Source organism: Lepidochelys olivacea, assembly GCF_965140295.1.
Source record: "Lepidochelys olivacea isolate rLepOli2 genome assembly, chromosome: 7".
NCBI classification, from domain to species: Eukaryota; Metazoa; Chordata; order Testudines; family Cheloniidae; genus Lepidochelys; species Lepidochelys olivacea.
Window position 1 is genome coordinate 93,800,311 of NC_140417.1, and position 13,453 is coordinate 93,813,763.

The window sequence follows — 13,453 nt, forward strand, 5'->3', positions numbered from 1 at the left end:
TCCCCCACCCCAGGCTTAGCTCGCTCTGCTCCCAGCTCTGCTCAATTGCGTGCCTCGGGGCCAGCTCTGTGTTCGAATCCCGCCCGCTGCGCCAAGCCCCGCGTCCCCGAGGAGGGCCCGCGCAGCAGGGGTCTCCCCGGCGGCGAGCCTGTCTCCCCCGGTGTCTCCGTCCCTCCAGGCAGCCCCGCTCCAGGGCGGGAGCCTCGCCGACCCGGCCGCGGCGCTCACCGCGTAAGGCCGCGTTGAGGGAGCCCTGCCCCCCGCCCGGCTCCCTCCTGCCCCGGCCCCGGTTTCCGGCCGGGCCTTTCACGCGGAGGGACGCCGCTGGGAGCCGGCCCTGCCTGCGCCTCTCGCTCGGTCGGGGTTGGAAGCGCGCAACCGGCGCCCGGTTCGCCTGCGGCAAGCGCTCCCCGGCGCTCGTCCCAGGGCGCTGACCGAGCCGACAGCCATGGTGCCGGCCCAGCTGCTGCTCTCTCAGGCCGTGAGTAACAGCCGCGGCGCTCCCCGGGGAGGGGAGAGCGGGGCCCGGGGCAGCCACTGGGCAGCAAAGAGACCCCCCGCCCCCGTCCTCCAGGGGAAGGGGCGTTCAGGGGCGAGGGAGAGGCCCCTCACTAGACGGGGTGGGGGCGCTTTTCTCCTGGACTGCCGTGCTCCTCCTCGGTACTCCCGTTCCTCTCTGTCCGCTTCTGACGCTGCCTGTGGAAGGCAGAGGCGACGCCGTAGTTTTTGAAGCATGAACATTTGTTTTGTCAGTGAATCCTGACCAGTATCTTTGGCAAATTTTCAATGAGATTTTTTCTTTGGTGCCCTGCAAACCTCTGGTCTCTTGATCTTCTTAATTACCTTTATATTTTTGCTTTTGCCTTTATCATTTGAGAACTGTCCTTATTAAAACGTTTTGACTTTATTTTGCTAACGTCTTTACTCCTTGCCCATTCCACCAGTGTGCCTTCACCCCAGTGTAGATGGCTTCCCTTCTCTTCTCCAATGACTGCTCTGCTCTGTTGAGGTTGCTCGTGTGGGTGCTATTGCTAATAGCGATTTGTATCTAAGATGCATACACCAGCCTGTTAACTGAATCAAAAAGTAGGGCTGATTTAAATGTTCATGGTTTAAATTGGCAACCAAACATAATTGGAGTCCCTTGTTTTAATTTTGCTGTTTCAGTGTTTTGTTTTTGTTTTCTAAAGAAAAGTTAATTCTCCTTAGTATGAAAAGCTGCATGTTGGTCAATAAATTAGATGACTTTCAGGTTCTTATATTTTTTTCCCAAAATGGGGAAAATGATTTACTAAACTATAATTATTCATTGAGACATGCTGCACTATGTTTCTGAGCGAATTAAACTCAGGGCTTGTCTACACTGGCAATTTATAGCACTGTAAGTTTCTCGCTCAAGGGTGTGAAAAAACACCCCCCTGAGAGCAGCAAGTTTCAGTGCTGTAAAGTGCCAGTGTAGACAGTGCATCAGTGCTGGGAACTACACCCTTGTGGAGGTCTGGGGTGTGGGAGGGGCTCAGGGCTGGGGCAGAGGGTTTGGGTGCTGGGGTGAAGGCTGTTGGGTGGGGCTGGGAATGAGGGGTTCAGGCTGTGGGAAGGGGCTGTGGGTTGGGGTTGGGGGTTGGGGTGTGGGAGGAGGTCAGGGCTCTGGGCTGGGCGTGCAGGCTGGGGGTGCAGGATGGGGCCTGGGATGAGGGGTTTGGGGCAGGAGAGAGCTCTGGGTTGGGATGTGGGAGGGGGTCAGGGCTCTGGGCTGGGGTTGCAGGCTCTGGGGTGAAGCCAGGATGAGGGGCTTGGGGTGCAGGAGGGGGCTCAGGGCAGGGGGTTGAGGTGCGGGAGGGGGTCCAGACTCTGGGCTGGGGGTGCGGGCTCTGGGGTGGGGATGGGGATGAGGGGCTTGGGGTGCAGGAAGGGGCTCTGGGTTTGAGGGGGGGCTCAGGGCTGGGGCAGGGGATTGGGGTGCGGGCTTACCTCCGGCGGCTCCCGATTAGTGGTGCACCCAGGGTGCAGAGGCAGGCTTCCCTTCTCTCCTGGCACCACCGAGTGTGCTGCGCCCTGGAAGCAGCCAGCAACAGGTCTGGCTCCTAGACAGAGGCGCTCAGCTCTCACCTGCAGGCACCGCCCTGCCCCCAGCCGGTCAATGGGAGTGCAGAGCTGGTGCTTGGGCAGGGGCAGTTCAGGGAGCCCCGTGGCCCGCCCGTCTAGGAGCCGGACTTGCTGCTTCTGCTTCCAGGGCACAGCGTGGTGTCAGAACAGGTAGGGGCTAACCTGCCTTAGCCGGGAAGGACTACCAACAGGACTTTTAACAGCCCGGTCGGCGGTGCTGACCAGAGCCGCCGCGACGCAGTGCCTTACATTCCGCGACACAGTACTGCGTCGTGACCCACAGTTTGAAAACCACTGGTTTAGATACTCAAACCTCAGTGGTTCAGGAGTAAAACTAGCAATCAGCATTACCCAAAAGAGCCACAGTAGTGTGAATTTTAATTGTTTCATTTACTATAGTACTATATATTCAATCATACCAGTGGTTTAGTATCATATGCTTCAAAGAGGTGCAGGAAACGTATCAAAGAGCTACTTAGGGTTTGAGAGCCTCATTCTGAGTATCACTGGTTTAGAGCATTGAGGGGTTGTGCTGGGAGGATTTATTGCACCATTGCAGCTTCTGTGCCAGCACACGCTGGCTACTCTGACACTGCAATAGTGTAGAGTTGCACCTGTCATCTTTTATGTTTGTTTTATTTTTGCTGTTTAGTTTCTTGGGGAGTTTCCTGAAAAATAGAGGCCAGAATTAATAATGGCTAATTAGGAAATACATATATGCGGGGTGCACCTTCCCAATATATGTAGTTTACTTGGTGTTGCTACAACTCTTCAGATAATGCCTCAGCTCCTACACTTCTGAAATGTGGAAAAGAGAATACGAGAACTGGATTTTTAGTTAATGGATGAATAGCAAGCTGATCCCCTCCGCACTCTGTGTTGCTAATTAAATCCACTTATCTCTCCACAGTGCTCCAGGAAGTACCCACTTATCATCTCTCTGTTTTTCCTCAAGAAGTGATAGGTCCTCTTTGGGCTCCATAGTATTGTGTGTGGGATGGGAAGCAGGGGAATGTACTGAGTTGCATGGAGAATCCTGGAGGGATGTTATTGCTCCAGACCAGTCTTGTCTCTGTCTTTGAGGAGGCACAAGAGAGAGAGAGAAACTGTAGTTTCAAACGAAGAACAGGAAGGAAAACAAAACTCCAACAACCCAATAATAAAATTAAAGTTTAAAAAAAACAAACTTTTTTTTTAATCTCCTTGAACATTGCTACACAAAGACAGTGGTATTCAGCATAATATATATTTGGTCCACAAGCTTGCAAGCAGCCTAGCAGAAGATGCTGTTTTCTCTCCAGAATGATATTTGCAGGTGTCAGGGTGTAACCACTCTAGGTGCACCATTGTAACATTCACCTGGTATTGTTGGTAGTCAGAAATGCGATTTTCCAACTGCCAGTAGTTAGGTCACTGTGACTGCTTTTTTCTGATACTGACCGAGACACAGTTACCTGTACCATTGAACTCCAGATTGGGTTACTGCAATGTACTCTATGTGAGGCTACTCTTCCAAGGTGACTTGGAAGCTACATCTATTGCAGGATGTGGCTTTCTGTTTGTTTATGGGTTCTGCTGCTATCGTTACTGTTTGTTGGTATTATAATAGCACTAGGGGCTAAGCATTGTGTTAGGCACTATACAGAGTAATAGATAAACTCTGGGGCAGGGACTAGCAATGTAAATAGAAAAGACAGAGAATAGCAGAAGGGACATAACTTACAGAGTAATTTGCAAATTATCATAACATTGTACCTGTTCTCTATAGTATGTTCTAGCTCCCAGTTTGCTTTCTAGTGCAATCAAGATAATAGAATCATAGAAGATTAGGGTTCGAAGAGACCTCAGAAGGTCATCTAGTCCAACCCCCTGCTCAAGGCAGGACCACCCCCAACTAAATCATCCTAGCCAGGACTTTGTCAAGCCAGGCCTTAAAAACCTCTCAGGATGGAGATTCCACCACCTCCCTAGGTAACCCATTCCTGTGCTTCACCACCCTCTTGGTGAAATAGTTTTTCCTAATATCCAACCTAGACCACCCCCACTGCAACTTGAGACCATTGCTCCTTGTTCTGTCATCTGTCACCACTGAGAACAGCCGAGCTCCATCCTCTTTGGAACCCCCCTTCAGATAGTTGAAGGCTGCTATCAAATCCCCCTCACTCTTCTGCAGACTAAATAAGCTCAGTTCCCTCAGCCTCTCCTTATAAGTCATGTGCCCCAGCCCCCTAATCATTTTCATTGTCCTCCACTGGATACTCTACCATTTGTCCACATCCTTTCTGTAGTGGGGGGCCCAAAACTGGACGCAATACTCCAGATGTGGCCTCACCAGTGCCAAATAGAGGGGAATAATCACTTCCCTTGATCTGCTGGCAATGCTCATACTAACGCAGCCCAATATGCTTTTAGCTTTCTTGGCAATAAGGGTACACTGTTGACACATATGCAGCTTCTCGTCCGTTGTAATCCCCAGGTCCTTTTCTGCAGAACTGTCACTTAACCAGTTGGTCCCCAGCCTGTAGCAGTGCATAGGATTCTTCCGTTCTAAGGGCAGGACTCTGCACTTGTCCTTCTTGTACCTCATCAGATTTCTTTTGGCCCAATCCTCCAATTTGTCTAGATCACTCTGGACCGTATTTACTGCCCTCCATTGTATCTACCTACTTAGCGATTAGTGTCATCCGTGAACTTGCTGAGGGTGCAATCCATCCCATCATCCAGATCATTAATAAAGATGTTGAACCAAAACCAGCCCCAGGACCGACCTCCGGGGCACTCTGCTTGATACCAACTGCCAACTAGACATCTAGCTGTTGATCACTACCTGCTGAGCCCGACAATCTAGCCAGCTTTTTAGCTACCTTATAGTGCATTCATCCAATCCATACTCCTTTAACTTGCTGACAAGAATACTGTGGGACACCTTATCAAAAGCTTTGCTAAAGTCAAGGTGTATCACGTCCACTGCTTTCCCCATCTCCACAGAGCCATTTATCTCATCATAGAAGGCAGTCAGGTTGGTCAGGCATGACTTGCCACGGTGAATCCATGTTGACTGTTCCTGATCACCTTCCTCTCCTACAAGTGCTTCAAAATGGATTCCTTGAGGACCTGTTCCATGATTTTTTCCAGGGACTGAGGTGAGGTTGACTGGTCTGTAGTTCCCCGGATTCTGTTTCTTCCCTTTTTTAAAGATGGGCACTATATTTGCCTTTTTCCAATAGTCAGGGACCTCCCCTGATCGCCACGAGTTTTCAAAGATAATGGCCAATGGCTCTGCAATCACATCAGCCAACTCCCTCAGCACCCTCTGATGCATTGCATCCGACCCCATGGGCTTGTGCATGTCCAGCTTTTCTAAATAGTCCTTAACCTGTTCTTTCACTACTGAGGGCTGCTTACCTCCTCCCCATATTGTGCTGCCCAGTGCAGCAGTCTGGGAGCTGACCTTCTCTGTGAAGACCAAGGCAAAAAAAAACATTGAGTACTTCAGCTTTTTCCACATCTTCTGTCACTAGGTTGACTCCCCCATTCAGTAAGGGTCCCACACTTTCCCTGACCACCTTCTTCTTGCTAACATACCTGTAGAAACCCTTCTTGTTACCCTTCACATCCCTTGCTAGCTGCAACTCCAGTTGTGCCTTGGCCTTCCTGATTACTCCCCTGCATGCTCGAGAAATATTTTTATACTCCTCCCTAGTCTTCTGTCCAAGTTTGCACTTCTTGTGTTTAAGCTCACTGCAGATTTCACTGTTAAGCCATATTTGTTATTCTGTCTGCACATCAGGATGGTGTTGGTGTTGATTTTGATATATAAAACACTATATGGTTTGGTCCTGGCTACCTAAGAGATTGTCTGGGCAAAATTGCCACAATTGATGAAAAATAAGCATTCATAGCTTTGAGCATTTGGAGTCTGGAAGAGCATTGTCTCTGACATTTGATTTTCCTGTAGGTTCAGTGGAATCCAAGTTGGTTAACCTTCAAGGCAGAGTGTTAGGATTACCTGTTTTCTCAGGGTTTTTGTCTGAGGATAATGGTTGTGGAAATGTAGGAATTTCTAGACTGACCCAATAGCCATCTAGTCCAGTATTGTGTCTTTGACAGTGGGCAGTACCAGTATGGTTTGTGGTCACTAACATGTTGTGTTCTTACTGCCCATGTAGACCCTGTTGGCGTGAACTAAAAGATATCCAGTTCGTGTTGATATAGTTACCTTTTAGTTCTCAAAATGAATCTAGTTTGCATTGATGAAGTCCTGAAATGGGAAATTATGTATCTGTTACTTTGCACTCTACAGTTTAGACCCTTGTAATCTGGATCTGTTGTGCCATGTAGACAAAGCCCTCAATCTGCAGCAAAGGAGATTTAGGTTAGATATTAGGAAAAACGATCTAACTGTAAGGATAGTTAAACACTGGAATAGGCTTCCAAGGAAGATTGTGGAATCCCCATTGTTGGAGAACAGGTTAGACAAACACCTGTCAGGGATGATCTAGCTATACTTTGTCCTAACTCACTGCATTGGGCTGGATTAGATGACCACTCGATGTCCCTGCCAGTCCTACATTTCTAAGATTCTAATTTTATTGTGTTATGGTAATTTTCCTTTATTTCTTAATTATTTCCAGGTACATGGCCGGGGAGGCTATGATTCTGATTTTAGTGATGATGAGAGTGGAGAGAAATCTGACCAAAGGAATAAAAGGTAATGCATTGTAATACTGGCATTGTACATTACGTTTCTTGTGTGCATATGACTTATAGCTATATATATAGAATACCCTCATTTTTTAACTCTGACATAGTGAAGCTGTTCATGAAAAATAAAAATATACGTTTGATTCCTATGCCACTGCCTCCTCAGGCTTGTCAGAGCATGTTGTCTCCAAGGAGCAACTGAGAAAGATCAGTTCTGCCACGTCCATCTGGTGACTGTATGCCTCTAATATCTCACAGCTGAGTGCTTCATTTTTCCAAGCACTAGCATCAACGGCTGGGTTTTGGCTGCTCTGTTCAATTTCGTATCACTTTGTTACCACCCGCCAGGACTTGTGGAGCTGCAAAGAGAGATCAAAAGAACCAAGGCCAGGTGGCAGCAGGCTTTGTAGGAATAAAACACCTACCTCATGGAAAGGAAACACTAACGCTGCTTGATTATTATTTAATTTCTTCTATTCTGTTCTCTCTGTTAAGCCTGGCTTCAAGAGACCAACAAATTGGGTCAGTTAACTTACACTTAGCCCTTGAGATGCTCATTTAAGCTCAGCCTTGTCAATTTCATTTAGCGATTCATACACTTTGTGACCCTGAATTTTGCTGTCTGACCATCTTCTTTTATTGGGGAAGTTTTTTCTGCTGTGGCACTGTGCTTCCTTGACAGTTCACCCACAACACTACAGATTTGTTCTGAATTGATTCAGGAATTATTTTTTTGTTCCAGGATCTGTTTGTGACTCTTTCCTTAATCTTCTGTCAGGCTCCATTCCAGTCAGGTTTTCTGGGACCTTTTCGGGGAGCCTTTTATATTTTTCTGTAGTGGAAGTAAGGGGAAATGTTTTGTAGTGTCTGACTCCATTTTGTAGCTGACCTTGAAGGTGCTTTAACCATTAAATAAACTTAGGTGTTTTTTCTCTTTTTAGAATTTTTAGCTGTCTTCTATTAAAATATTGACCCTTTTGTTCAGTTTTAACGTTTTTCCAAGTGCCTTAATTAACCATTCTAGTTGCTAGATGAAATATTAAACATTGGGAGCTGTTTCAAAGAAATCATCTTCTCTACCCTTTGTTCTGGCATGCAGCCAGAGCGATGTAAGTTACATTGACTTAAAGCAGTGTCCACTCTGCGCTATGTCAGCGGGAGATGCTCTCCTGCCAACATAGTTTCCGCCTCTTGCGGAGGTGGAGTAATTATGCTGACGGGAGAGCACTGTCCTGTCAGCATAGCGTATCTTCATCAGATATTCTACAGCAGCGCAGCTCCGTTGGTGCAGCTGTGCCACTGCAACATGGTAGTATAGACTTGTCTTAACAAGAGGCAAACAACGCTAATCTATACAACAACCTTTTCCTTAGAACATTCAAGGTGCTGACTACCCAAGCTGACTTTGGTGTACTAGAACTTATTGTATATGAAAACTTTCTGAATAATTTATTCCTTACTTTTTCCCCATGCATAGGACAAGTAATGAAGATGCCCTACTCATAAAACCATTCCAGAAAGTAAAACAGGTCAAGGTGGCTGACAGACAAATTGCAGCAGAAGAATGGGATAGGTAATGGTCACTTCTATCGGAGATTTTTATATTTAAACTGAACTTTTACTCAAGCAAAATTATTATTTCTGTTAACAGGGAAGAAGCAAGAAATAGGAGATTTCATTTGATAGCCATGGATGCTGTATCCTTTGATTATTTGTTTATATTGGTAAAAACACATTCTCAGCTTTTCAACTTTTCTTTCAGTTGGGGAGAAATGCTTCTGTCAGGGACACTTTCATGTGAGTCTCCTTGTTGCCTGGGGAATTTCCATGCACCAGCGGAGACTGGGTATTGTTTCCGATCATCATCTGTCCACCACCGATAACTAGGTATTTTGGATCCACCTATGAAAGGGGTTTCCAAACTGTCCCTCATTGCAGTTAGTGTTTAAGTTGTAGCTGTGAGTTCCATATCTAAGACTCAATTACTAAACATGTGGTGTTGGATCAAGATACTTTGATTTTTAGCGCAAGCAGACCTTGCTGCTTCACAATTCTATCTGAGACTATCATTATCTGAATAAACTTATATTTCTGCTGGAAGGCCAAGAACACAATAATTAATCCAAAAGACAGTTCAAGAAAGGATTATCCCAAGTAGTGTCCTCCACAGATGTGATACTGTACACCTGTTTAATATCACATTTTGTTTATTTTAGCTCTTTTATTTTGAATGGCATAATCAGGTTTGATTACTTTAATGCTTCAGTCCTAAACTACTGTCTTCATTAGCTACAACATTTCCCTTTTAACATATTTTTCTTTGAAGTTTAGCATGAAAATAATTATTTTTACAGTGAAACTAACCAGTTATATAGTAGATAGGGGAAAGATCATATAACTCCTCTGTTGAACTTTCCATCAAGTCATCTTTACTATTGCCTAGCAGTTGCTCTTTGGAATTTAGCAGTAGGGGGATGTAGCATTTTGTGGCAGATTGCACTCATTTAATTGAATTGAAAAGAATGTAATACACCTGACAGATTTGTGTGATTTATCTGCCATAAGTGATGTAAGCTATTTTATAGGCTGCCAATCCAGTTTGGTAAAAACATCCTCCAGGACATATCTGCAACCATCTTTATGTTTGGAGGATTTGTAATACTGTATGACCTTTATGTTAAGCACATACAGATTTGTTCAATGATCCTATGAAATAGTTATTTTGAAGGTACTGTAGTAATGCTGCTTCTGCTTGATATTGTGCTCATATTCCTCTCACTAGCACAGAGAAATCACTGTAACGGGGTTCCCGTGATGCAGCCTGGATTGTGTAATCGCTGAGCCCTCTGTCCCACTAACCTGGGTTATCCGTCTCAGTGGTGAATATAGGGGTTCCAGGGTGCCACTCTGAGGTACAGAGTGTCATAACGACCAGAGACTTGCCGTATTGCATGATGAAATTCAAATAGCCCTGTGTAAGTCTTAGCATTGTTGTTTTTTATTATTATCTATCTAGTGTCTCAGTAGCCGAAGTGAATTAGTTTCCTGCCTGATATGGCCATGATTGTAAATTATTTGGAAACAGTAGAACTTGTATTTTTTTAGTTATATTGGGATTAATATGGGTATATTGTGTGGACTTGTGGCAATCCATATGTGGAGCATGCAAACATTTGGAGATGCCACGTTTCATTGCAATAGAGAGAAATTGTCATTTGTGCTACTTAATTCAGACTTACTCTTCAGCTCGGTCTTCATTTTTAAGAAACGCTCGTACTTTGTCAGGTCTATCTCAAAAATCTTGAGTACACACAGTGCCACGAACTAAAGGCACATTTACAAGATGACGATGTTCTGAGCTGAACTGTGTTAACCTGTTTCTTGTTCTGTATTGTTTAGATTGTAAATTCTTCGGGGCAGGGAATTTGTCTTATATTTTGTTTTTGCTGTGTAAGTTGATAGAGCTATAAATGTTTTATAATAATGTGATGTCCTGGCTAAAGGCCAGAAGGTTCATTGACCAAAAAAGGATAAAATCCAGTAGCTCTAGCTGAGTGAGCTATGCTTAGGTAACAAAATCAGGTGTTCCTCCAAAATTATTAACCATGCTGTGTCACCTTTACATTATTTTTTCTGCACTCATTCTACATAGTCATCTGCACGTGGCTAATGATCCTCAAGTTGTAAAAACAAGCAGTTGAAGAAGCTGTGATTAAAGAGCCCATAGTAGAATTCGTTAGCCATAGTGTTTCTGTTTTCATGGAACTTTGTATAAGTGCCAGATTTGGATAATTTCTCTACTGCTACCATCTTATTCTTTTCCTCCAGTTGTAGGGGCAAGTCAGTTGCCTACCATTATCAAAGTTGATAATGGTGACAAAGAAGCTGGAGTTCCTTGAAGTTAGTCAGCTTCATCATGATGTATACAGTCTGTAGCCTTGCTAAATAAAGGCACCTAACTGTATTCTTGAATTTAAGTCTTTAATTTTTGAAGAATAACATTAAGATTGACAGGTTTCAGAGTAGCAGCCGTGTTAGTCTGTATTCGCAAAAAGAAAAAGAGTACTTGTGGCACCTTAGAGACTAACAAATTTATTTGAGCATAAGCTTTCGTGAGCTACAGCTCATTTCATCGGATGCATTCAGTGGAAAATACAGTGGGGAGATTTCTATACACAGAGAACATGAAACAATGGGTGTTACCATACACACTGTAATGAGAGTGATCAGGTAAGGTGAGCTATTACCAGCAGGTGAGCGGGGGGAGGGGGGGAGCCTTTTGTAGTGATAATCAAGGTGGGCCATTTCCAGCAGTTGACAAGAACGTCTGAGGAACAGTGGGGGGGGATAAACATGGGGAAATGGTTTTACTTTGTGTAATGACCCATCCACTCCCAGTCTCCATTCAAGCTTAAGTTAATTGTATCCAGTTTGCATATTAATTCCAATTCAACAGTCTCTTGTTGGAGTCTGTTTTTGAAGTTTTTTTGTTGAAGAATTGCCACTTTTAGGTCTGTAATCGAGTGACCAGAGAGATTGAAGTGTTCTCTAACTGGTTTTTGAATGTTATAATTCTTGACTTCTGATTTGTGTCCATTTATTCTTTTACGTAGAGACTGTCCAGTTTGACCAATGTACATGGCAGAAGGGCATTGCTGGCACATGATGGCATATATCACATTGGTAGATGTGCAGGTGAACGAGCCTCTGATATTGTGGCTGATGTGATTAGACCCTATGATGGTGTCACATTTGGAAACTTCTACCAAAAAATACATGTACAATATTTTATTCTATAAAATGATTTTAATGCAGGCAGTAGGTTGACAGAAATGAATTCTTATTGAACTCAATTTAACATGTGGCTTAAGAACATGCCAGAAAGATAATTTATTTCCAATTCTGTAGTTCCATAAATGTCTGAGAAATTTGTTATATATTTTAGGTTATTGTTTTACTGTTTTATTTCCATTTGTGGAGGTGCTTATTTCTAGAATAACGTGATTGTTTATATGGTTTTGCTTTTGCTTGTGAACAAGCAAAAACAAAACCATATAAACAATCGCATTATTCTAGAAACAAGCACCTCCACAAATGGAAATAAAACGTGTCAAATTACATCTGTAAAACTGTTAGGACATTTCTATCTCAATATAATTTCCTGTAACTTGGTATTGTGGTCCTAAAGAAGTTATCTACTGAAGTTTGTTATTGCTTTTACACTGACACTGAAAAGTACATAAAAATGCCTCATTTTATTAGTAATTTTATATTTATATCAGGCAAAAATGATACAGATATATTTTAAACCAAAGTTGGAGTATCATGGAACTCTAGTTTGAATGCAGTGGACTACACAGTAAAGGCTGGATTAAAGATCTGTTGTACATCTTCAAATATACTAAAAAATATTATAAGGGTGTAGCATGTGGATGGGTTTTACAATTTAAATTCTGTCCTAAAATTCTTCTGTTGAGAATTAATTTATAATAAGAGTTCTTTAAACTTCCTTTCCATTAAAATTAATTTTGGTAATAGCTTCTTTAAATCCTTTATACTGTAGAAACAATTTTGTACTAATCTTTTTATCTGAGGTAATGGTAGTGTGAAGCCAAATAAACCAGCCGTGGAGTGAGAGAGAACACTGAAAATAAATTCCTTAATTTTGCTTTATTCAGTATGCAAGACATAAAAAGTTTGTGAATGACTACATTTTATACTATGGTGGCAAAAAGGAGGACTTCCAACGTTCAGGGTAAGTACCGTTAGAGAACATACTTACCTGTTTTATAATACAGCTAAAATATATGCTGGGTAATTAATTCTGTGGCCAGAGATTTATTTGTGTATCGAAACATTAACCTTTTTGCTAAAATGTACCAACTATGGTAGTTGTAAATATCTGAATTAGATGTGGAGAATTGTTAGTTGTCTTGATTTAACTTTATACAATTTGTATCTATACATGAAAAGTTAGATGAAATTCAGATGGGAGTTTTTATTTTTGTGTTATGTAGATTAAAAGACAACACATGGAGGGTGTATCTAAAATAATCCCAGTATTTGCTGAGTGTTCAACTCTCATTCCTAGAATGTCAAATGCTGCTCTGATAGTAGAAAATGACAATCTTGTACTCAGACTTCTGGGTTGCAGCACATAATGGTGAAATAACTGCTTGCAGGTAGTAAAATTGTTTGCCATTTGGAGTACAGGGCAGTTTTTAAAGGATAATTATCAAATTTACCAAAGTCACGAGAGGCTAGTTACTAGGGTTGAGGTTTCCTAAGAATTGCAGGCAGTTATTTACACATTCTTCATTAATGTTAATGAAGATGTGTGGATAAATCCCCTGCACTGTTTTGGCAATCTGAACCCAGGAGACTTGTGAAGTCTGGAATATCACTAAACATCTGCCCAGGGAAGCTAAACCCTTGTTCTGAGCTGCAGATAATCCTCTTTTTATGTTTTAAACATAACTTTTCATATAGAATTAAATCTCACACAGTTTTAATAGTTATGAGTGACTTTAACGTTGGAAGCAAGCTCTTTTATTCTTTTAGGAAAAAAGTTAGTGAATAATACTTGTTCTCATGAACAACTGTTGCTTCTTAAAAGTATCTCCCAGTATGGCCAACTCAATAA

The 13,453-nt window shown here is 43.0% G+C and overlaps 1 protein-coding gene across 2 annotated transcripts in view; it reads left to right on the forward strand.

Annotated features, from left to right (window-relative positions):
- The window catches only part of LOC311523625 (protein FRA10AC1), a 54,747-nt gene continuing 41,294 nt past the window's right edge, over positions 1–13,453 (forward strand). Inside the window, exons 1-5 of one of the 2 annotated variants that reach the window (XM_084633812.1) lie at positions 1–481; positions 6,741–6,817; positions 8,288–8,383; positions 8,462–8,507; positions 12,489–12,565. In XM_084633812.1, coding sequence (XP_084489938.1) covers positions 449–481; positions 6,741–6,817; positions 8,288–8,383; positions 8,462–8,507; positions 12,489–12,565 — 329 coding nt within the window. In that variant the 5' untranslated portion in view covers positions 1–448. The remainder of the gene's footprint in view (positions 482–6,740; positions 6,818–8,287; positions 8,384–8,461; positions 8,508–12,488; positions 12,566–13,453) is intronic. The other variant, XM_084633811.1, reaches the window with a different exon arrangement.